This window comes from Sitophilus oryzae, unplaced genomic scaffold (assembly GCF_002938485.1).
Source record: "Sitophilus oryzae breed Bouriz unplaced genomic scaffold, Soryzae_2.0 scaffold_172_pilon_pilon, whole genome shotgun sequence".
Classification (NCBI taxonomy): Eukaryota; Metazoa; Arthropoda; class Insecta; order Coleoptera; family Curculionidae; genus Sitophilus; species Sitophilus oryzae.
In genome coordinates, this window is record NW_022146424.1 from 6,073,229 (window position 1) to 6,099,070 (window position 25,842).

At 32.5% G+C, this 25,842-nt stretch overlaps 3 protein-coding genes across 3 annotated transcripts in view; 1 reads left to right on the forward strand and 2 right to left on the reverse strand.

Moving 5' to 3' along the window:
* The window catches only part of LOC115881723 (cilia- and flagella-associated protein 61-like), a 55,689-nt gene extending 53,459 nt beyond the window's left edge, over positions 1-2,230 (reverse strand). Inside the window, exons 1-3 of the mRNA XM_030899340.1 lie at positions 1,921-2,230; positions 853-986; positions 498-701 (exon numbers count right to left, since the gene is read on the reverse strand). Of these exons, the coding sequence (XP_030755200.1) occupies positions 498-701; positions 853-986; positions 1,921-2,135 (553 nt within the window). The 5' untranslated portion in view covers positions 2,136-2,230. The remainder of the gene's footprint in view (positions 1-497; positions 702-852; positions 987-1,920) is intronic.
* The window catches only part of LOC115881722 (TBC1 domain family member 1), a 132,792-nt gene that overhangs the window by 64,945 nt on the left and 42,005 nt on the right, over positions 1-25,842 (forward strand). The window contains exon 2 of the mRNA XM_030899335.1: positions 5,792-5,986. Coding sequence (XP_030755195.1) covers positions 5,792-5,986 — 195 coding nt within the window. The remainder of the gene's footprint in view (positions 1-5,791; positions 5,987-25,842) is intronic.
* On the reverse strand, positions 14,201-24,424 carry LOC115881725 (fasciclin-1-like). The gene is made up of 7 exons (XM_030899341.1): positions 24,211-24,424; positions 22,262-22,513; positions 20,521-20,721; positions 18,382-18,553; positions 16,677-16,913; positions 14,759-14,957; positions 14,201-14,462 (listed from the first exon to the last, which is right to left on the reverse strand). Exons 1-7 carry the CDS (start codon positions 24,409-24,411, stop codon positions 14,291-14,293), a joined length of 1,434 nt encoding a protein of 477 aa, XP_030755201.1. The 5' UTR covers positions 24,412-24,424; the 3' UTR covers positions 14,201-14,290.

Here is a 25,842-nt window from a genome sequence, read left to right on the forward strand (position 1 = left end):
TCGAATATCAAGGATGGAGCATATTAGAAATGAGGAGATCTACAAGTACGTGGTTAGATGGCCAAATCAAACCAGGAAGAATGGCAAAATCGAACAATATGGAGGTCGAACTGCGGGATGCGGCAGAAGCTGTAGGACCCCCGCTTTATATATATATAAATAGATTTGAGCACATTATATGTACAGGATGTCCCATTTCCGTGCGTTTTACAGGGTTTCTCGTTCATGAGTACAGATACAAAGTTTTGGTTTTCACATGACTGTGCTACTTTTTTTTATGAAACTAAAGATAGTACATACAGATTTGTCCTAGGTGCACCATTGTGACTTCTACGTAAAATTCTAAGGAGGTCGAAAAATGCAACATTTTTAAATTTGCTTTGTATTTCAGAAACCTAGAGGGCTAGGAAAAATCTGTGTATAATAACTTTAATTTCATATAAAAGTAGCACTTTTGTGTGAGTCTGTCCTAATATGTCAATGTGTCCTAGTTATACCTTTGGGATATATCTTCGTGGCCACATCTTCCAGACACTCTACTATACCCGCCTCAGGTGGCACAACCATGAAGATATTGTTGATGTGTTCGTAAAAATTGAACACGTGTTGTATAATAGGTTTGAGGAATATCGTTTCGAATTTTGCTTCGAAAACGAAGAGGTGGATCCAGAAGGTATCTCTAGTGCTTGACTCTGATATTTCTAAACGAAATTAAAATATATTTTTATTTATCAATCTAATGTCATTAATCGAGACTGGTGCTCTTACTAAAAGCATGTGTACAAGAATAAACGCAGTATGACTGATAAACAAGTAAAGACCGACTATATAAAAGCTGTAAATAGTTTTTACCGTAAATGTTGTATAACCAATGGTTCCATTCCCACGGTGGTATGGCAGGTATGTTTGGGCAATTATGGAACGTTATGGCGGCAACAAGATGGTTATGCTCATCCTCAACCCCAAGACTTAGATAGCGGGTATGCCTGCAAAGAATATAGATATAAAAAAATGATGTGTGCACTATTTATGCATATTTGAATTGAAACTTCTTACTAAAAGCTGACGAATTGAAGGATTTGGAGGACATGTTTGAAAAAGTGTAGTTTGAAATGTTGAAAAAGTAATGAATTAAAAATTAATAAATAATTTGAATCGCTTTCACAAAATTTGTATTAAAATGACGTCTGTCCGTTTATCCGTCTGACGACTCCATTCGGGTACCTCTATCTACGTGGCGAATTTGGTTCAAATCGACCCAGAATTAAGAAAAATCCTGATGATTTCGTCCATTTAGAGGCATCGGTTCGAAACGTCGAATGCGTCATCCTGTAGCCCGTCCCGAATTATGCCGAAATCGACTTACATTTTTCTTCAATATCAAATCCTTAGTCCCAACCTGATGAAGATGTAAACGAAATGTCATATCCAGCTTTGCAGGGTGGGACCGTATGCACCGTTGCACGTTGCACACACGGCAAAATGATATGTTTAGCTTGACGAAAATCCAGATTAATTTTTTAACGTCTGTAAAAATATTGTTGAAATTTCCATACTTGGATTGCTAAAGATTTTATTATTGTTAGAAATGAATACGGTCCCTTTAAATTTGCGCTTTTTCCAATGGGGTTCTTTGTGGACAACCCGGGCTTCCGACCATTTTATGTTGTGGTGCTTGGATCACACTGGATCACACACTATCTGCAATGGCCGACTACATTGTTTCACCTCTTTACGTATGTTTTTTAAGTTCGTTGAGTTGTAAATCTAGAGGACGTTTTGTCCCTCCAATATACGACTCACCGCGCACTCGCAAGGTACCTAGTATAATAAAATAAAGGCGTCCAAATGCACTAGCAGACCAAGAAAAATGTTTATATTCGAAAGAAAAAAAAAGAAAGTAAGTTCTTAAGTTCTTACAATATTTCTTCTACGGATTCAATTGGCCCAAATATTTCTTCAGTTCTATTATCCACCATTTTTGCTATGTTTTTCGTTTGTTCTAAGTCAATTCTTTTTACGCATTTTGGCGAGAGTATAAATAATTTTGATTTATCAAGCGATGGCATTGATTTGGTACTGAATTTGGGCAGCGATCTCAACGATCGGGTGAAAAGAGTCTGGCTTTTATCCATTTTAGAAAGTTTTTTACCAGAAATATCAGTAAAATTATGGTAAAATTACATAAATATATTCACTTTTTCACTAATAGATGTCAAAAACGACAATGATGTCATTTATGGATGTCAGTTTGTCAGTAGACAGATGGCAGACAGCTAGATCTATAAATTTACAGTTTTTACCTTTTCTATGTTTTACGAGTAATTTTTTTTTTGAATCAACTATAAATAAAAAAAATAAAGGTCTTCAAAGTCGGAATCTTGTAAGCTTAATTGACACTGTCCAAGTTTACTTGGACCAAGTTAACCGGATGCTTTCATCCAAAAAGTATAGAGTTGCATGGCTAGAAAATATTTTTCTAGCCATGCACTGTCCAAGTTGCAACTGACACCAAACTGACACTGTCCATGTTTACTTCGACCAAGTCAACGGGATGCTGCCATACAAATATATCTACGGTTCATATCAAACTGATATCAAATAAACTTTTATTTATGTACGTCATCGAAGACGCGATTTTTAAATTAATTGTTGCCAACCATCTCTATTGGTTTCCTGCTTTGAATAAGAAGACTAAGGAAGGAGCATATAAAAAATCTTAGGTACACCGCGATGGGCCTCAAATATGGCCGACTTAAATTCCGGTCTTTGTTTCCTGAAAGTTTTTTTATTACGGAACACGGTTACTGAAAAATTCGGTTATAACTGTCACCATACTAAACAGCGCGAGAAGGCTGGTTTTTCTGGTTTTGTTTGTCAATCAATGTCCTTTATGTGACAGAAATCAAGCAAATATTGGAAGTTCGAGTGAAATTCTCATTTAATTTCTAAAATGTATAATATTATTTTGTATTTACATCCAAAAGCAATGGATGTAGACAGTAAAGGTAAATAAATTTCATTAACGAAATAGAATGACTTTTTAGGACCATTTAAATTATCATGCAGCCATTGTTTCTTAAAGTCAGGAACATTTAAAGAAAACAAGAAAAACAAGACAAGTAATTGTGAATGTTTTGTAAGCTATAAAAATATAAATATTGATTAGATTTGTTTATTTATTATTGATCTGTCTGTTAATATTGGACCTGCATATCTTCACTTGAGCTGTCTAACGAGTTTAACAGTTTATTAATAAAGTACTTTTCAATGTTAAACTCCATTGAAAAAAAGAAGCAAACGTAAAAGCAGAGAATAGGTATATTAAAAATGCATAAAATATAAATTTTATAATAGGGGTATTGAAATTTAGAAAACGTCAACATTTGACGTTTTCAGTATTTTATTAAACCGTTCCGTATCAAACCGATGTTTTTCAGGAACCGCTCTTTACCGTAGTTTACCGGTCTGGTTCGCCTGGTTTTGCAACGGAATACAGCCTAAGTGGAATTTAAATTTTCCGCTTCAGGTAGCAGCTCTGCTGTAAAAATTGTCGTTGCCGCATTTATTTATTTATTTCCTGACATTGTCATTCGTTTTGCCACTTTAGTTCTTTATTATGAGTTTTTGCAAAATGAAACTCTAAATCACCACAATACACCAAAACACTTTTACTTTTACACTGGACGCGCGTTTCGCTAACCATTTTAGCATTATCAGCAGATTATTAAGACTCAGTCTTAATCATACCTTTACACTGGATGCGCGTTTCGCTAACCATTTTAGCATTATCAGCAGATTATTAAGACTCAGTCTTAATCATCTGCTGATGATGCTAACATGGTTAGCGAAACGCGCATCCAGTGTAAAGGTATGATTCCGAAGACGGCGACAGCGACAAGCGACCGCGACAGACGACAGCGACACCTGTCGTTACTGTGTTGCGCCTCCACCGATCTTTTAAAATCAAATGGAGTAACGTCGGTGTCCGACGACAGGTGTCGCGCGACAGTTTATCTCCAACAAGTCGTCTAAGCGACCGACGACGGTACCGGTATTTGTCCAGTAGTGTCACGTCGTCATTCATATGCACACGCAGATTTTTGAAAAAAAATGGATTTTACCGGGGAGGAAGAAGACAAATTAATTAATTTAGTATGTAAATATCCTACTCTCTATGATACTAGAGTGGAGAATCTAAAAGTCGTCTCAACGCTGAATAAATGTTTTTTTATGAGTAAGGAGCACCTTCCTTCCCTATGTCTGTTTTTAAACAGAGGTAAAATGGGTTTTCTTCTATTCTTTGCAACAAGTAACAGTAATATTTCGTCCTCTTCATCATCTTCCATCAGTAATTGAAGCAACATATTTTTATCAATCACGTAATCAGACATATTTATTAATTATTATTACTACTTCGCTTCGCGAACGTCATTTAAACACTGACAACTACCTGTCGCGGTCGCTTGTCGTTGTCGCCGTCTTCGGAATCATACCTTTATTCTAAAAGATCGGTGGAGTCGCAACACAGTAACGACAGGTCTCGCTGTCGTCTGTCGCGGTCATTTGTCGCTGTCGCCGTCTTCGGAATCATACCTTAAGCGACCGACGACGTTACCGGTATTTGTTCAGTACTGTCGTGTCGTCATTCATATGCACACGCAGATTTTTGAAAAAAATGGATTTTACCGGGGAGGAAGAAGACAAATTAATTAATTTAGTATGTCAATATCCTACTCTCTATGATACTAGGTTTTCTTCTTTTCTTTGCAACAAGTAACAATAATATTTCGGCCTCTTCATCATTTTCCATCAGTAATTCAAGTAACATATTTTTATCAATCACGTAATCAGACATATTTATTAATTATTATAACTACTTCGCGAACGTCATTTAAACACTGACAACTACATCGTAGATCTCGCTCGTATTGTCGCCGACATCGACAATGTTATGACGACAGCGATAAGCAACACTGTCGCCTGTCGTTGTCGTCTGTCGCGGTCCCGTGTCGCTGTCGCCGTCTTCGGAATCATACCTTAAGAGTAAAAGTGTTTTGGTGTATTGTGGTGATTTAGTATTTTATTTTTTTGTGTAACACCAAATAAGGTTCCAACCCCCAACTGTAATGAGTTTTTGGTTTAAATAAATAGTGTTGTAATACTTTAAGCTTAAAAATGTTTACTAGCAGACCTTGCACTCGAACATTGTTCTTTTTAGAACCTCTTAATAACCGTAAAAAACTCATCGCAGCTTTATTCGAATATTTTGAATGGGAAAGCGGTAGTAGTAGTAATGACCCTGTATACCTCTTAAGTGCTGTTAAGAAGGTGAGTTTTGTTGATGTAAATAATAACTGTTTATAAATTTATAATTAATTTATTTTTGTTTCCTAAAATATTTTGATTAAAAGAAAATAAAAGTGGGCAACGTTGTGCCGGTCAAGCTTAATCACATGACTGAAAGTTTATTTGGTATGAACTTTACTTATGAACTGTTTTATCCCTAGATCATATAGGGTTTTATCAAAGTCGAATTTGAAGGATTCATGGCATACAAGTTAGTTGGTAGCCAACCTAGTTACTTTGATGTTAAAAAGCCTTTTCACTCGATTTAGATGAAACAGTCAATACTATACAAATAGCGTACAAGTGAGACGCGCGCAGCATCATTATAAGTACAGTTATGTTATAGCAGCATCTCAGTGTACATAGTGTTTTCATAGTGTACTTGGTCCAAGTACACTATAATTGATATATTTGATTTTTAAATATATATTTTTTGTTTCAGTTGAGTTTGGGTGTGGAAAATGGCATCCTCCAGTCCTACAACATGGATTTCGAACTGCAGTTCTCCCACAGAGTCAACCAGATTTCCAGATTTTCACAGGCAGATCTGGATGCTTGCACCTTCCTATATCTTCTCAGAGATGATTCAGATAATTTATTGTACTGCTATCTATTTCAAGCACAAAAAGTGAAAGATGTGAGTACCTTATTTAGTTATTTAGACTTTATAATTGTTAGCGGCCGGCCGTACCTCCAGCGTTAAGGTGTACGCGCACTGAATCGGTACCAGTCCGGCGAGAAACGGCGAAGGCGGTGACTCGACTATCGTAGATAGGTAGAGGTAGGAATCTGGCCTCTACAGGCCGAAATGTTTTAGTGGACGCCGGCGCCGTCTATATGTACGATGGTCGCAGTCGCTTTTGCTGGTCGGTCCGATCTGATGCAGTGCGCGCGGAGCCTTAACCCTTAACTGGTCCGGTAATAGATATGTATCATAAACGGTCCGGCGTAGTCTGTGGGACTACGCCTTCTAAAAAGTTAAAAAAACACACAAAAACTAAAAAATAACAAATTTTTATTTCATTATATATTATATTATGTATTATTAAACTAATCTAGACAAAAATGGGTTCAATTAATATAAACTTTCAGAAACTATAGTATAAAATAAAATAGCATACATATAAATTTGGAAAAAAAACAATATAGGTTTTTACTAAGCTCTAAAAATAAAACAAAATTACTAACAGTCATTACAATATAGAAATAAGTGTTTAATACTATTATGTAAAAAAATAAGATTTATTTATTTATTATTGATCTGTCTGTTAATATTGGACCTGCATATCTTCACTTGAGCTGTCTAACGAGTTTAACAGTTTATTAATAAAGTACTTTTCAATGTTAAACTCCATTGAAAAAAAGAAGCAAACGTAAAAGCAGAGAATAGGTATATTAAAAATGCATAAAATATAAATTTTATAATAGGGGTATTGAAATTTAAGTTATAAAACTGGAGTTAAAGGAAATGTTTTTAGTTACAGCATGAGGCAAATTTCATTGTTTTCCTGACATGTTTTACACAATGGATTCGCACATTCTAGGCAATAAAAATAATTAACTAGGACATAACATTGTCTTTGACTAGGATAAGAACTCTAGGATAAAAATATCTCCGTGGGCGTCTTCTGGTTGTACAGGAATTGCAAGTATTCTACCAATTGTAAAGCATATATCTCGTGGAATATTTGACATTGTCAAACGAATTTGTCTGGCAGATTGTCATATTGTGACTGCCACAGTTCTTATCATATCATTTTAATAGAGTTTCCTCATAACTAGAGTCTCCTAAAGATACTCTTTTCGAAGACCGGGTCATATTTTACAAAAATTTGTCCCACATAAAATTTTACACAAACGGTCCGGCGTCGTCTGTGAGACTACGGCTTCAGTAACTTCTTCCAGTACTTCTAAAAAACTAATCCAATTTGGGAACAAATATGGCTATCAGTTGTTGACCTAGAGGAGCAGGATTAGCTAGAACGCCAATCGTGTGGGCGGTCCCAGTAACTAATGAGACTGAGTTAATTATTTGGCGTAGTCTGTCAGACGACGCCGGACCAGTTAAGGGTTAAAAAAAAATGGATAATCCCTAAAGTGGATATTTTAAGAAAAATTTGAAATGTTGAAGTTAATAGTGAAAATAAATATAGTGTTATATATTTTCGAAAAGCCCATGCCAAGCTGAATAAGAAAATTTAAAAATATTCAGGGGGTTCTATTTAAAAAAACATAATTATAGTTAATATCTCAAAAAATTTTTTTTTCGAAAAAAGTCTGACTACGCATTCTACATAGAAAAGTGCCTTTAGAATGTATAATTCATTTTTCCGTGGTTGCTGAAATAAACAAACTATCGAACATCTTCAAAAAGTACAAAATTTGAGAATCCCCCTGTAGCTTCGAAACCGATCAAGATAGCCACGATCCGTTTGCGCCATTGTAATTTTTTCAAAAAAAAGAACCCGAGACTGCAGTATCAAAATTTGAATATTTCTCACGGTTTCCTAGATACCCTATAGAAACAACCAAAATGGTCCACCCTGTACAAACAAACAAAAAACTTGTAAAAAATACTCTAATACTTTGTATTGCCTCCCCGGGCTGCGATAACTGTCTTAGCCTAAGAGCTGACGACATATTTAGAGAACATATTTTAGGCAAGCTAGAATAACTAAAAATGTATAGTTTATTAACTGGGGAACCCAGAAGTCTGGCTGGGGGGTTGGGGGTATTTCGCTACTGCGCAACCCATAACATTTGCAAAAAAATAAATCCAAAAAACATTCTTTAGGCAACTTGAAATTTGTTTATTCTTAAATTTTAGCATCTATTTAACCTAGAAATAAGTGTGCCAGACTTTTTTCTTGGGGTTTAAAGTGTAACCAGACCATTCCAAATATGTTTAATTATTATACCTGGAAAACATACTTTAGGCATTCTAAAATTTTTACAGCGTGTTTATTAGATGATATTAAAAAATATGTGTTAATTGCCAGACGAATTCAATGGGATTTAATACTTGCCAGACGCGAATAAAGATTTTAAATGCACTTCGCACTTCGAGCCTGGCAAGTATTAAATCCCATTGAATTCGTCTGGCAATTAATACATATTTTTTAATATCATCTAATAAACACGCTGTAAAAATTTTAGAATGTCTAAAGTATGTTTTCCAGGTATAATAATTAAACATATTTGGAATATGGTCTGGTTACATTTTAAACCCGAAAAAAAAGTCTGGCACTCTTATTTCTATGTTAAATAGATGCTAAAATTAAAACTAAAGAATGTTTTATGGATTTATTTTTTTGCAAATGTTATGGGTTGCGCAGTAGCGAAATACCCCCAACCCCCCAGCCAGACTTAGGATTCTGGGTTCACAAGTTATTAAACTTTATTTTTTTGTTATTCTAACTTGCCTAAAATATGTTCTCTAAATACATCGCCAGCTCTCCGGCTATCTGTAGACATCGCGCGTCGGTTCATACTGTCACAGAATATCTAGCTACACATTAGCTATATTTTTTGTGATACTGTTAATGAATTGTGTTGTGATTTCTCATTCTTCTTCAAGGACTAAGCGAATATTCATAATTTCGGCCATCTTCAACAAGATCAATGACTGCACAATCTTCAACAATAAGACCCATATTCAATCGTACACGACAATAATAACCAAAACCACCTCGTCATTATGAAGAATAAGATCAAAAAGTGACGATAATTGAAAAAAATTTAAAATGTTCTGGCAATAAGTTCCTTTTGGTCTTAAAAATTAACCAAGACATGTGCTGACCTGTGGCAAAAAAACAAAGTATGCAGGAGACATGGTTCTGGTCGAAAAATAATCTTATAGGAAAATTTGCTCACAAAATTATTGCACAAGGTCTTTTAAAGATAGGATAAAAAACAAATCTTCCATTAACCCTGTATAATAAGCCAAATACTAAAGTTTACAATAAACTGAGTTTACGAATTAAAGTGTAGTATGTAAGTTGAGTGTATTTTTTAGTTGCAATTTGGTGCATTTATCAACAATTAAGTGTAAAAATACAACTGACTATGGTACCTGTTTACGACTGTGCCTGTTGTTATTATGCAACGGACAATAACAATTAAACGTTTACCAATTTATATTGCATTGTGTCCGATTCTCGGAAACCTTTTGTCGGTTTAATTAATTTCAGATGTTTTCGGATGACGATCGATGACCTTGGCCTTGTTTCGATCAAGTTAACCGAACGCAAATTCGTCAATTACTTGCGTAAACAGTTCGAAGGCAATCATTTGAATTTTATTAGCTTCTATCTATTTTAATATTGTTTATTAGATGTTGGAACTCTTAAAAAACGATTTATATAATCTAAGCCCATGGCCATACAGGAAGCGAGATTTAGTGTGTAAAGGGTTTAAAGTAGTAGTGGGAACTATCGAATGAATATTATCGAAACATTCGATAGTTGCAATTCATTCGAATAATTCGATAGCTAGTAAGAAAACATTCGTCGAAAACTATTCGAATAAAAAATATCGAATAGATGCATCATCTGCCTTGAAATATTGTATTCTAGTAATTCGGCAGCAAAAACCATTCATTTATAAAATTCATTCATTTATCAAATTCATTTATTCGTCAGGATCGATTTTAATGAAATATAAACTGGATTTTAGTTGTCGTCCGGCGACGTAGGTTTCTTTCCTAGAAACCCGACAGCGGTCGGTGGCAATGCTATGAAAGAAGCTGGCATCTTTGATTTTTTGCGGAGTCAAATAAAGATAAGGACACATTATTTTTTTTATTGAGCTGCTAGTATTTACACAAAATACATTATGAAGGGCGCTGTTGCCATATATTCGTATTAGTTGGTATTAGCAAAGAATATTATTCTTTAGCATTAGTTAGTTAGGGATAGTATGTCTAATGTTTTGCATTTTTTTTTATTAATATTCTGTTATTACACTGCAATAATACTTTTTATTTTGGATGTAGGAAAATTATTTTTAATGTTTTTAAGCAAAGACTGGTTTAATAAATAAATTATAATAATAAATAATAATAAATAAATAATAACAGTAATAATTTGTTATACCTATTAACAACAAAATTTAAAATCATTTAATAATATAAACATTTTTTATAAGTAGTAGCAAAATATAAACAACAAATAGAAGTCAAAAGTATTTATATTATTTATTATTATCCTATCTAAAAATAATATAGTCTTTAAATGGCAACGTTGGTTTATTAAATAATAATAGTTGCAGAACTAATTTGTTATATTAACAACAAATTTTAAAATCATGAAATATAAACATTTATTAATTTACTAAGCATGCCGTGTAATGGAAGGAAAATATAAATAAAAAATTAGAAATCAAAATTATTTATATTACTTTTTATTATTTTATATTACTATTTAAAAATAATATTTACTTTTACTGGCATTTACTTTAAAAAATAAATGAAATATTTCTTCAAATCAAAAAACTACATGTAAGAGAATTAGCATAAACAAAACACAAACATTGTTAACTTTTTTTTGAAATTGGCACGTGTAAAACTTTCAATTTAATTTTCTCACCCCAAAATTTGAGTTCAATAACCCCATTTACTTAACCACATTACTTAAATATGATTATTAAGTTCATCTCATCTCTCTTAAAAATTGTTACTTCTCAAAATTTCCCATTAAAAAAATGCAATCTAACCTAACCATAATATACCATATAAAATTAAATAATTGAAAGATCGGGCTACGGAAAATTACTCAAATTTTCGGAAAAATTTTGACCACTTCGCACACAATCGTCAATTAAAAAAAACCTACTATTTTAGTATTTTAAATATTTTAATAAACGCAAAAATAGCATAGTAGCTACAAGGCGAAGTTATAAAAATTTGGAAGAACTAATAATGCACTGACGCACACAAAAATCAAACGAATACTAAATTTCATTTATCAAAAACATTCGATAGTCGTGGCTCGTGGCTCAACGATAACCATTTAATCGCACCGCGAGGTTGTCACTTATGCTTTAGTATACAAATGAATGAATGATTTTATTCGAATAAAACCATTCGATAGTTGAAATCATTCATTCAGTAACCATTCGATAGTCTAATTCATTCGATAGTTCCCATCGCTAGTTTAAAGCTTTTATAGCGTTTTGTGTGCATTAAAGAACACGCAAAAGAGAGACTTGACAGGTCTGCACTCCCTATCAGGAATAGAGTGATGTGAAGACTTGAAGTAAATAATGTTCTGGGAAGACATGAAGTTAATAAGTGTCAAAAAATCGGTTTGTCATGTTTTATTTGTAAAATGTCCTAGCTAAGAGCACAGTTTAAAGAATACAAAATATATATTTATATATTTTATATTATTTAAACTGGGCTAAGAGCGTCCAATTTTACATAAAACTAGTCTCTATAGTTTTTTAGCTTAAATCAAAATTAACCGTGATAGGGTGGCTAGAAGCTAGGGCACAGCTTTTATGGATTTTTTTTAAAGTTCTTACCGTTTCTGCGAAATTTGAAAAAAAAACACTTTATTAAAAAAAACACTAAAACGCGAGCACTTTTGTCCAGGAAAATAATTTTAAAAATTACGATGAGCGATTCCGAAAGTCTCCCTTCAGATGTAGAAGTTGCCGCAGTACATGGTACAAAATAGTGATGTAAAAACGTTATAACTAAACGGTTGTAGATATAAAATGTTTAATAATCTATAATTCTATCTAATCACATGGTACTTGTATCATGGTACTAATTTAAAACAGTTTAAAATAATTACAATATCAATTTAAAAAAAATGTTTTGTATTTTTTATTGAAAAAAAAATATTTATCTACAACCGTTTAGTTATAACGTTTTTACATCACTATTTTTTTAGTATTTCAGTTACGTTATGAGATTCATAACACAACTAGTGGTGTTATGAATCTATAACACAACTAGTTTTTATAATAATGAAAAACAACTACGAATATCTAAATAACTGGTTGTATGTTTTTCCATATTTTGATCGCGACTTTTCCGGCAATAATGATTCCGTGGCACGTACTGCGGCAACTTCTACACCTGAAGGGACATTTTCGGAATGGCTCACCGTAATTTTTAAAATTATTTATCTGGACAAAAAGTGCTTGCGTTTACTTGACAGGGCAAACTGACTTATCAGAAAAAAAAACTCTCTATTTGATAAACAACGTTTGTAACTATAGTCTGAAGCAGGTAACAATTACCCACAATTATAATTAAAAAAATGTGACAAATGTCATAGTTAAAGGTGGGCGACTAATAAACGAAAATTAAAACAGCATTTTCTTATTTTTCGGTTGTAGATAAAACGTTGTATAATAAACGCCACGAATGTTTGGGAGTGATTCATCGGTCGCTACCATAGACTTAAAATAAAATATAGACTACACTATTTACATCTCAACGCGGACAAACAACCTTTTTTGTACACATGTTTACTTCTGGGTACAGTCGACCGAGCCTTCCTCATCCAGCCTATGTTGTCACGTCTTTAATATTATCAATATTTTTTTTCTTGTTATACACATATATTGAGATATTAATACTACAGTTTAATAAAGTAGGTTTTAATATTCCATAGATGTATTAAATAGTCCTTATACTACTAAATTATAAGTCGGATACTGTTCAAAAAGGATAAGTTCTTTACAATATGACAACACCGATTAGAGGCGAGGGAGCCTATTCATTCATTTATTACCTTGTAGTACGCGTCGCACGTGTGCGCTAAAGCTTTGTGGCCGCTATGTCCCCGGCTGTATTAATGCATTTTCTTAGCTTGTCGTCCTTAAGTGTCTATTTTATTGACTTTTTCTGTTCAAGAACTATAAAATATGGTTCGCCAGTGCCAAATTTGCAAGAAATTTGACTTAAATAATCCATTTAAGTCTTGAAACGACTTTCGACTGGTAGGCAACTCTCAATTTACCCATTGGGAGTCAGTGGCGTTGTTGTAGAAAGGCGCTTATTTAGATAATATTTTAGTAAAATGTAAAATCTGATTTTTTTCTCTTACATTACATTATTTACTTACTTACATTGTAACAAAATCATAATTATAACCCTGTTAATAATTAATAATGTTTTATTAAAAATATATTCCGGTTTATTCTAAAATTATTTTCAGAATCTAAAATAGCATACAAGAATTTTAAAATGATATTACATTATGAAACAATATTTTTTAATATACCGGGTCGTCTCAAAAGTGGCTCACCCTTATAACTTTTTTATTTTTCAGATAAAAAAAACAGATTTGTATGTTAGTAGGTATATGACATAAATTAGGATTTATAGACGTATTCAATTGTTTTTGGTCTCTTCCTGTTTCACCGAAATGATTACATCTTTTGATTTTTAAAGGCACCCTCGGTATATTGCTACTTTATTCGATAAAAAATGACACTCTGAATAGAATGACATATCATATGTCAACTTTTGACATTGTCGCTTAAAAACATATCCTATTTTAAATTTCAATCCAGTTTTTAGTAGAATCTAATTTCTAATCACACGAGTGTTGTAATCATGTTTAAACGCACGTGTCATGTACAACGTTTTATCTACAACCGAAAAATAAGAAAATGCTGTTTTAATTTTCATTTATTAGTCGCCCACCTTTAACACCTTTAACTATGACATTTGTCATATTTTTCGTAGTTGTTTTTCATTATTATAAAAACTAGTTGTGTTATAGATTCATAACACCACTAGTTGTGTTATGAATCTCATAACGTAACTGAAATACTAAAAAAATAGTGATGTAAAGACGTTATAACTAAACGGTTGTAGATAAATAAAACTATTACATAGTCGTAACAAAATTAAGTATTTTATGCTTTCTGGTAAATTATTATTTTATATCATTTATGATTTATTTCAAAACCAATGATTCTTTTAGTGTAAATTAGTCAGTGGGGCAGCCAATATATGAATGATTCCATCAGTGCACTCGTAGTTTGGTCGAACTACTTTAATGTAAGCTTGATTGTACTTGATGTAGTAGGTATCATCTATTTCCAGTACAGTCAGTTTTACGAGTCCTCCAATCGTTTTTAGCCTAATACCTCTGAAAAATAAAACAATTTTTAATAATAACACCGCGTGTCCAAGAATATAAGCAACACTTGAAAAACATTGTAGGACTTAATGATCAACCATAAAAACATTTAGCTAAAACAATGCCAAATCATTGAAGTTAAATATGATAATAATTATTTTAAATTAACTGTAATTATTGTCATTTTGATAATATTAATATTTGATGTTACCAAGTGGAAAATAAGTGCTATAACAGTTTTTCTATATCTAAATAGTTATTAAACAAGAAATGAACAATACTAAAAATTCATAAGTTATACATACGAGGTATTTGAGTTCTTTGATAGTGCTAGTAGTCGTTCCATAGAATAAGGTACATCGGAAATAACAAGATGTTTCTTGAGCAACTCGACATCATTCTCAGAATAAGTAAGTCCTTTTTTCTTCATCTGTAGCAAAGCGTGATTGTTTGGGATAAAGTATGTGAACGAAACATTATGGGTGGTGAATATTTTATTAAATCCTGAAAATAACATTGTGATTAATTTTTGTTAATAATATACAGTATTGGCCAAAAGTGGATGAACCAATACCAATAATTGCGAAGAAAATCAGATTTGAGGTGTTAAATATCAAAATTATTTTATGTACGTTTGTATGTTAAAAGGTTTGGTAATACATCCTCACCAAAATACTACAAACAAATATAAATTCTTCTGTTAGTCTTATCAGTTATAGATAAGAATTGGCAAATGTTGCTTTTTTGTCTTGGACAAAAGTAGATGAACCGAATATTTTTAAAAATCGTTAGTTTCATTTGTCCTGCTTTTATGAACAATTGCGATTTAAAAACATTTGAGCTCTTGTGATATATCATGCCACGTGGAATTAACTTGTCTGCAGATCTTAAGTTGCGGGTAGTGAATGCTTTTAAGGATGGTTTGAAGCAATCGGAAATCGCTAAGCAATTACGCCTTGGAAAATCAGCGGTACATTATATTTTAAAGAGATATAATGAGAGAGGAGATGTCTCTATAAAAAGAAAACCAGAACGACCTAAAAAAGTTGGTTCCAATGTGATAAAAGCCATAAAACGAATTTCTTCACAAGATCCATTTTTGCCGTCAACCAGTTTGCCGTCAACTAGTTGATCAGAAGTTGTTTTCCCGAAGACCCGCCAAGAAACCACTGCTATAAAAAAAATGAAGGCCCGATTAGCATTTGCTAAGGAACATCAAAACTGGACTGTGGCACAATGGAAAAAAATTGTTTTAGTGATGAATCAAAGTTTAATTTGGTGTTATCAGATGGAATTCAACATGTAAGAAGACCTACAAACACACGATTGCTATCAAACTACACGCGACCCACTGTAAAACATGGTGGGGGCTCAATCATGGTATGGGGCTGTTCTTCTGGGTATGGGATGGGGCCTCTCCATAAAATTGAGGGCATAATGGATCGGTTTGGCTACAGAGACATTTTACAAAACCTTTTAGTGCCTTATTTGGAGGAAAAAATGCCAATTGTACACTACTTCCAACATGATAACGACCCGAAACATGCCTCACATTGGTTAAAAGGATTTTGGAAGATGAAATGGTGAGTGTTCTCAAATGGCCATCGCAATCCCAGACCTGAATCCAATAGAAAATTTATGGGAAATTTTGGATCAACACATTAGGACCAAATTCTACAAAAATAAGCAAGAATTATTTGCAGCTTTGGAAGAGTCTTGGAAAAATATCGATTTTTCAATAATTAAAAATCTTCTGAGATCTTTGCCTAAGCGATGTCTGAAAGTAATTAAGAATAAGGGTTACACTAAGTACTAGTAAATTATAAGTTAATTTTTCAGTTTTTGTTAACATAAGATTTTTTTTTATTAAATATATATTTTGTTCATCTACTTTTATCCAATGGTTTTTTCAATTTAAATTTTTTGCTGCCTTATTAAAGCAAATTTTAAAAAAACAATGTTATTTATTTTTATAGCACCGACACTTGACTTGAAATAAATATAGCTCAAATTTTAATTTTAAACATATCAGAAAAAACATTATTTTAACAAAGTTCATCCACTTATAGCCAATACTGTAGTTGTTTTTCAAATAATATAAATCAATTATTTATTTATTTATTTAAAAATAATATCTCATTATTAGGCAACTAAAAAAATACAAGTAAAATAGTAAGTATTATACATTCATAGATATAAAAAATGATCACATTAGTTCTTTACCAGTTCTTTCTCCTAGTTCGAAAAATGTGTCCAATGTTGGATCTGCTGCCAATTTAGCCATAATTGGTAGGAATGGAAAAGGATTAGTTCTGTTGTAGATACCCAATGGTTCAGATATGAGATGAACGACTCCATTGTACACCGGTATGTTTGCTTTGATAATATTCGCTCTAAAAGTACCTTTAGGGTTGTCCTCATTACCAGCTATGGTACTGCTATACACATATAAGTCTGTTTCTGAAAGATTATGATAGTAAATTATGATTTTTAGCGAAACAATTTCATTTATAAGTAATTCTTTGAATAAAAAGATGGACTGCGATGGGGAATTAATATGGCTGACTTAAATTCCGCGCGGTTCATCAGTTTATATATACAGGGTGTCCCAGGCTGAGCGTGCATTAGAAGTGTCTAGAGAACTACAATATCTAGATCGGAGATTTTTTGCATATTATTGTTTCATAACAAGATTTATCGATTAAAAATATTTTTAATATGGTGGCACTTCCTGAACTACCGGAAGTTGACAACAACTTTCTTATTTGAAACTGGTACCCCAATTTTTATTACACACTTAAATTCTCTGTAACATTTTATAAATTTTAATATCAAATAGTCTGTATCTAACATTGACCATTTCGGAGAAAAAAATATTTAAAATTTATGGAGTAAAAAAACTGCCTGTCAAAAAGCTCTATATAGTCTAAATGACAAATTTAGTGATTATCACAGCCACTGTGGCATAGAGAAGAGAAGGGGCATGTGGCTATCTGTTTCAAAAATTAAATTGTTCGAATGTCGTATAATATTGGCCGTAGTTGTCATGGAATTGAGCGATTAAAAATTATCTTAAATCATTTTTTTCAAATGGAAACCCACTTTTTTTAGTTCACTAATATTATATGACATTCAAACAATTTAATTTTTGAAATAAATAGCTACATGTCTTCTCTTTATGGCACAGTGGCCGTGGTAATCACTAAATTTGACGTTTAGGCTATACACATATTTTTGACAGGCAGTTTTTATCGTTCAAAAATTAAAATTTTTTTTTTCTCAAAAACGGTTAATGTTAGTATAGACTGTTTGATATAAAAATTCATAAACTTTTACAGAAAATTTAAGTATGTAATAAAAAATGGGGGTACTTATTTAAAATAAGAAAGTTGCTGTCAACTTCCGGTATTTCCGGAAGTGCCGCCATATTGAAAATATTTTTAATCGATAGATCCCATTATGAAACTATGATGTGCAAAAAATCTCTAAGCTAGCTGTTGTAGTTCTCTAGAAACTACTAATGCACGCTCAGCCTGGGACACCCTGTATATGTGTAAAAATATAATAGTAGGGTAAACTCAATAATTTGTTGGTTTTGCTTTACGTTGTCAATAGATGTTTTTATTTATGTATTAAAATTGTTATAAAAATATATTTCTAAAAATAGATGTTATAATAATTATTGATTAACAAAAATATCAGTTATGCTACTGAAACACCCAAATCAAATTGACGCATCCTAATCATATTTGACAAAGTAATAAAGCAATAATGTCACTGTTAATTTAAGTTCAGATAATATCCTTTTAGATTCACTACCTCTAAACAAAACCGATTTTAGAATAAACAATAAAGCCCATAAGTCAGAAAATCAATGAACAAATCTCCTACTTCTTTCTTAATCTTTTTATTTAAAAAGTTATTTTACCTGTTCCATCCATGGAAATAACTATATAAGTGTTGTCATCGTTTGCCATAGTTTCGTAATTGAAGTTTTTCCTTGTGGGTCTGCTAAACAGTACGAAGTCTGGTATGATATGTCCAAAAATTGTATTTCTATTCAGCATTTTAAACTTGTATGTATCTATGCTCCGATCTATCTAAATAGTAGTATGTATTAGAAAATATAATATATGACAAAACATAATGTGGCATTCAAGATATTTCGACAGAGAAGAAGAAAAAAAGAAAAGATTTTCAGTAATTTTTATTCATGAAAAAAATCTTTAGTTACAGCAAGCTGAAAGTAAACTATTCAAAATAGACTATATTATCTAAACTTTTCAGTTTATATGTCATCGAATACTTGTCTATTAAAGTGGTGATATGTTTTGATGATTATGTAATATGTTGGTGACATAAGCTAAATATTTTAAAAGATATAAGTCAAGACAGAACGTCAATATATAAAAGTTTGCTATATTTTATTTTTCTTTTCCACAAGAATTGGTTTTTTTAATCACTAAATATGCATTTTACTTTGTTTTGTCTATTTTAATAAAGCTTTTTTCTCATTTTCTTTTTGATATACTCGTATGTAGCTGTATTTTTATTAAGTATTTCTGTAGATTAAATTTCTCATTCTCATAGTCGATCCCGGGATTTCAAAGCGGGATCCCAATCCCGAAAATTGGAAACCCTAGCCAGGATGCTTTTTTAATGACTTAAGTCATTAAAATGATTAAATCCAAAAAGACTTTTTTAAAAAGTTTTCTGTGAGCTTGCAGCTCTGGGTATACAGGGTGTCCCAGGCTGAGCGTGCATTAGAAGTTTCTAGAAAAGTACAATATCTAGATCGGAGATTTTTTGCATATCATTGTTTCACAACGCGACCTATCGATTAAAAATATTTTCAATATGGCGGCACTTCCGGAAATACCGGAAGTTGACAGCAAATTTCTTATTTTAAACGGGTACCCCCATTTTTTATTACATACTTAAATTCTCTGTAAAATTTTATGAATTTTGATATTAAACACTCTATAGTGATGCAAAACAATAGATCTGAACATATCATATTATGACACTTTGTTCAAAAAGCAGTATTTTATCGATTATCATTTCCACGCCAACTTTGCACTGTTTTTTTTTCGATCATACGGTATATTATTAATAATATCAACTATTACATATCACTAAAGAGCGAAAATACGAGATATATCTTTATATATAAACTTTTTAAACTCTTAAGGCAGGCAGTATTTATAATAGAGAAAATTCAAATAATTCGTTTTTTGATAGATTGAAATAAATTGTCTGACAATTTGACACTTACTGTCAAAGGAATCTAGATAAAATCAAGGAAAATATACGTTTTCAAACTAAATCTTAAATAACTTAAAAACGATTTATTTTAGGTATAGGAACATGTATACTCAAAAAGTAACGAATTGGAAAACCTTTCCACTAGTGAAATAAAAAAAGTGGGTTTCCATTTGAAAAAAATAATTTACGATAATTTTTTAATCGCTGTATTCAATGAAAGCTAACGTCATAACTATATGACATTCGAACAATTTAATTTTTGAAATAGATAGCCACATGCTTTCTCTTTAGGTCACAGTGACTGTGGTAATCATTAAATTTGACTTTTAGGCTATACAAATTTTTTTGACAGGTAGTTTTTTTCCTCTAAAAATTTTCAATATTTTTTTTCTCAAAAACGGTTAATGTTAGATATAGAGTGTTTGATATCAAAATTCATAAAATTTTACAGGGAATTTAAATATATAATAAAAAATTGGGGTACCCAATTAAAATAAGAAAGTTGCTGTCAACTTCCGGTATTTCCGGAAGTGCCGCCATATTGAAAATATTTTTAATCGATAGATCTCGTCGTAAAACAATGATGTGCAAAAAATCTCCGATCTAGATATTGTGGTTCTCTAGAAACTTCTAATGCACGCTCAGCCTGGGACACCCTGTATACAGGGTGAGTTTTAAATAACTTCAAAGATTTTTAGGACAAGAAAAAATATGTTTTTTTTTATCGAGAGTGTTTGAAAGTTGGAATAAAGTGGGAATGTAAATAATAAATATCCTATAACTCCGCACTATGCTATATTACCGGAATTAAATACGTGTTTGCTCCTCCCAATTGATATAAATGTGCTAAACCATTCTCGTTAACTTTATGTAGAAAGTTGCTGACGCCATCTTTAATATCCAGGTTCCACTTCCATATGGATAGCATAAAATCGTAAGCGGTCAAAGTAGTTTTCGGTAGTCGAACGTACGGATCCAAAACTTTGTCTATGACATGAAGAACCTTTAAGATACAAGTAAAAAAGTGAAATTTTTATTTTCATTTAGAATCTCGCAATTAGTGGAATAAATTAGTGGTTTCAATAATTACACTTTACACTTTTAGTTTACCGTCATTCACAATGTTTAAAAAATACAATTAACATTAATAGAACATCCTAGCAACAGCTTGGGTTAGTCAGTTGTATCCATAGAGAATGCCTAATATCACAAGTTTACAAATTCGGGTCAACTTTTGGACCCGAGCAGATGAGAACGATTCTTAACGTTATTTGATGCCCCGAACTCAGATCTTCAATCCGTATGACAAGATTGGCTCTAGTTTTCGAGTTCGCACATGGCAGTAGCACTGCGCTTTTATAACAGCCCGGGTAGTCGACGCACGGTCAGTTGACGACGTTGATACCACTTGTAAACCCACAGGACGTTTTACTGCCACCTCTTCATATTAAATTTGGCCTTATTAAGAACTTTGTCAAAGCGCCCAATCGCGAAGGACCAGCTTTCCAGTACTTAACCAAGATGTTTCCAAAACTGTCATACGCAAAAATCAAAGAAGGAATATTTGTCGGACCTGATATTCGAAAACTAATGGCTGACGCAACGTTTACAAAATGTTTAACGGTTGATGAGGCAGCAGCATGGGCATCGTTTCAAAGGGTTGTTCACAACTTTCTCGGTAATCATAAATCACTGGAATACAAGCAAGTAATCGACAATTTGTTGCAAAATTACCACAAGATTGGAGCTCGATTGTCTCTCAAAATACATTTTCTGCACTCACATCTTGATTTTTTTCCACAAAACTTGGGCAACACGAGCGACGAGCAAGGAGAGCGGCTACACCAAGATATAGCGAAAATCGAAAGGCGATACCACGGATTTTGGGACGAAGGCATGATGAGCGATTACTGTTGGGCCCTAATCCGTGAAACAGATCCCAAGCAGTATAAAAGACTCAGTTCAACCTCTGCTCATTTCTGATTTATATTGTTTAATCCAATAAATAACCGTTAACGGCCAAAAATAGTAAAATAATGAATTTATTGTATATTTCGAAAACTAGAACCAATCTTAAAAAATGGACTGCTGGTTTGAATTCAGCTCCAAAAATTATCTTTTAGTCTATTATCTAAATTGCTTTTAGTTGCTCAGGTCCAAAACCGTGTATACTTTTGTATTTAGCTTATAAAACAATTAATTTTTGATTTCTAATCACAATCATATCACAAATTCTCTAGACGGAAGATATACATTTTGTAGATAATCCAAGGCCAAAAATGCCAAAATGACATTTCTCGTAAATTTTGAAGTATAATTACTGGAAAAGTTAAAAGTTTGATAACTTTCTGTACTAACTGAAATTGTACTCTAATTGAAACCACTAATTGTGAGGTTCTTTCTTTGTTTGTCGTTGTTCTTAGCAACCACTATCAGTGCAAAGCAGTGCCCTACAAATTACGGGATCCAAAAAAAAATTGTAAGTTTTAATATTACTTAAAATTTGTCAGAACATTGCTTTATCAAATCAAAAACAAACTAACTTGTTGTTTTCCATCTGGCGGGTGCCGTGTACTTTCGATATAATCGGATCTATCCAGCAGAATTTCCGCATTGTTCACGAACAGCCTGTCGTCGTCGGTTTTGGTTATCCACAGTTTGGGAAAGTTGTGTTTGACGCTGGATAAACCTCGAGTAGATTTCAAGTCGTCCAAAATAGTCAAGCCGGTGGCCATGTGGTAAAACGCCGTGTCGCTGTGGAGAGGTTTGGTAAACTCTTGGAAAGCTGAATTAGTCTGTTTTGATAAATAATAAATATTTACATAGAATGATAAATAATAAATATTTACATAGAATGATAAATAATAAATATTTACATAGAAAGTAGAGTTAATTACTTATACTGGGCGTTTAAGCGTTTAACAAAATACTATACGATAGAAAAAAAAAATATGTGGGAGGTGAAGCCCTATAGACGTCATTAACTTGGTCTGTACTCCTTTTTATTTTATAATTTTTTATAGTACTCCTTTTTACTATCAGTTGGCCTTAAGAAGGTTGTAATTTATGGTTGTAATTTATTTTTATATAGTGTAAAAATGATTTTTAAATGGTGCAAATTGAGAGAAATATTTTTTGAAAATCGATTTGTGTGTCTGAAAATATTCTATCATTAGTGTCCATTTTTGATGGTTGTTTTGGTGAAGTACCACCTATGTCAATTTTTAGTAAATGACGTCTAGAGATTGACCGCGCCAAAATTATCATGGATTGTCATTACTCAGCCATCTTTGACGCCGTTTTTTCAATCATACGGTATTAAAATGTACTCTCAATAATGTTCAAATAATAATTTATTACAGGAAAATACCGTATGATCCAAAAAACAGCGTCCAGTTGGCTTGAAAAAGGACGTCGATGTTGACACTTGACACGCATCGACGAAGAAGGACATAATAACGACACATGGCGGGCATTCCCCATATAATTTTGTGTAGACCACATAAAAAAGAAAGATTAATTAAAAATGATTATAGGCTAGCTTTTATGTACAATACATTAAACTAAATACAAAACACAAATCATAGGCAGAATACACACTATGAAGACAATACAAAATATATACCGGATGCGTCATAAAAGTGGCTCAACCTTATAACTTTTTTATTAGTTCAGATAAAAAAGCCAGATTTAGTATGCTAATATATGACATAAATTAGGACTGATTGACGTATTCAATTGTTTTTGGTTGCTTCCTGTTTCACCGGAAATAAATACAACTTTTGATTTTTAATTGGCACTCCGGTATATTTTTACGGTATTTGATGAGAAAATGACACTCTGAATAGAATAACATCTCATATGTCAACTTTTGACATTTTGGCTTAAAAAAATATTGTATTATAAATTGTTAGAAAAATATATTTCATCGTCTAATGTTTTTCGTGTCTTATCCTGGCGGGTTAAAAGATGTTAAAAATCGTATTTTTAATCATATCTGAAGTTTTTCAAATAGAACAAGGGTGGATCATTAGCATATTTGAAAAAAGCATTTTTTATAAAAAAATTGCTACCGCACATTTGGTATTTTGAGTCAAATTGTTGTTATGAACAGCATGTTAGAACTTTATATAAGCCATATGCGAAAATGTACAAAGTTGACATATGATATGTCATTCTATTTAGAGTGTCATTTTCTATCGAATAAAGTAAAAAAATACCGAGAGGATCATTTAAAATCAAAAATTGTAGTCATTTCCGGTGAAACAGGAAGTGACCAAAAACAATGAATACGTCAGTCAATCCTAATTTATGTCGTATACTAACATACCAAATTTCGTTTTTTCTATCTGAAAAAATGAAAGGGTTATAGGGTTAAGACACTTTTGAAACGCACCCGGTATATACAAGTTACATCCGGTATATTTGTCAATATTTTTTTTAAATTTAAGGATACTTTACTAACAAGAAGAACAAATAAAAAAAAACTTACAGGAATAAACAGCGTTAGTTCATTCTGCAGTAAATCCTTTTGGGCTTCCCTGTTCCTTCTTATTAGTTCAGCAAAACTTTCGTAGTCCCCCTCTTGAGTTAATTTGTTGTAGATACTTCTGCGAGGCTTGTTATAAGCTCGAACACGAACCAGAAAACACGCTACAAAAATGATCGAAATTAGAGTCGACAAGACGTTCATTTTGGCAACTGAGACGGATTTATCTATCCGCGAGACTCACTTCCAGATTTGTTTTGTTGTTTACGTTTAGATAATGAGAATTCCGGACAAGGTTGCGACCGAATTATATTTGTTTGATATTAATCGCCAGCACTATTTGTCATAGATCGATTTATTTTACTCGGTTTTTAATTTATAAATTTATGTTGTATAGTACGTCCAAGAATTTTGGAAATGTTTGTTTCTCAAAACATTTTTATTCTTAATAAAAGTACGAGTAGGATTCTCCTACAGAGGGTTCCTTACAAATGAAAAGTTTTCAGATTTTTTCTAGGCCCACTCTGGCCACTTAAAATGTTACTCTATAAGGAATAGTCACTTTGAAGTATATTTCGAGAGTGACCGGTTAATGCCTACCTACAATAAAAGTGGAAAAGAAACACCCCGATTGCAAGTCGCAAACATGTAATTTAAAGAAGTGACTGGAACTACCCGAATCTTCGAATATGACACCATAAAAGACTAAAAACTTTATAGTAACTTTTCAAAGTAGGGGTTACTAACAAGTGCTACCATAATGCCTCCATTAAGTTTTATTACTTTCTATAAAGTAACAAAACTTATTGTTACTATAACAATTTAAGTTACGGGGTTCTAATTTATAGTAGCATTGAAAGTAGCAAAATGGTTACTGCTACCTTCCTAGGTCACTATAAAGTAGCCGTCGCTCATCCATTGCCACTAAAAAGTCACTGGGATCAAAAACGGCTACTTTATAGTGACCATAACCATATATCCTAATAAATGTAATTGCCTCAGATTGCATCGTGTGCATGCTGCTCTGTTTTAGTGTTTTCTTTTACTTGCTTTTAAACTTTATTAAAATTTTGTAAAGTCTAAGGTGAATAAAAAGAAATTTAGATATTTTATCGTTTCCATTTGGCGTAGTCGCGTCGCTAAATGGGAATTTCAAAGGACAAGGTGGAACGTTATAGTGGCACCAATGGAATGTATAGTCGCCACCGCCGCGATCGGTGTAGCATAATGCTCAAATTAAGTGGCAATTTGGTGGCGCAGGGAACTTTCTTGGAAAAAATCACTTTATGGTTCCAAAGAATCGTTGGCCATGTAGTTCCAAAAAAGTTATTGTTTCTATAAAGTCGCCTTTGGGTAGCTACAATTATTGTCACTTTATCAATCAAAATCTTCGGATTGAAAAGGTCCAAACGGGTAGGGTTGGCCTAATATGTTATTGTTCCCGGTAGTTTGTAGAAGCATATGGAACTATAAAGTATTTTTCGGATTAAACTTTTTTCATGACTTTTTAGAGGAACAGCCAAACGGCTCAAACATTATGCGTTTTCAAGCTAAATATACCTAGGTTAAAGCTTTTTTCCTTACTTATTTTGTTATTTCTGACGGTAGACTAATATTTTAAAGTTTGATCCCAGT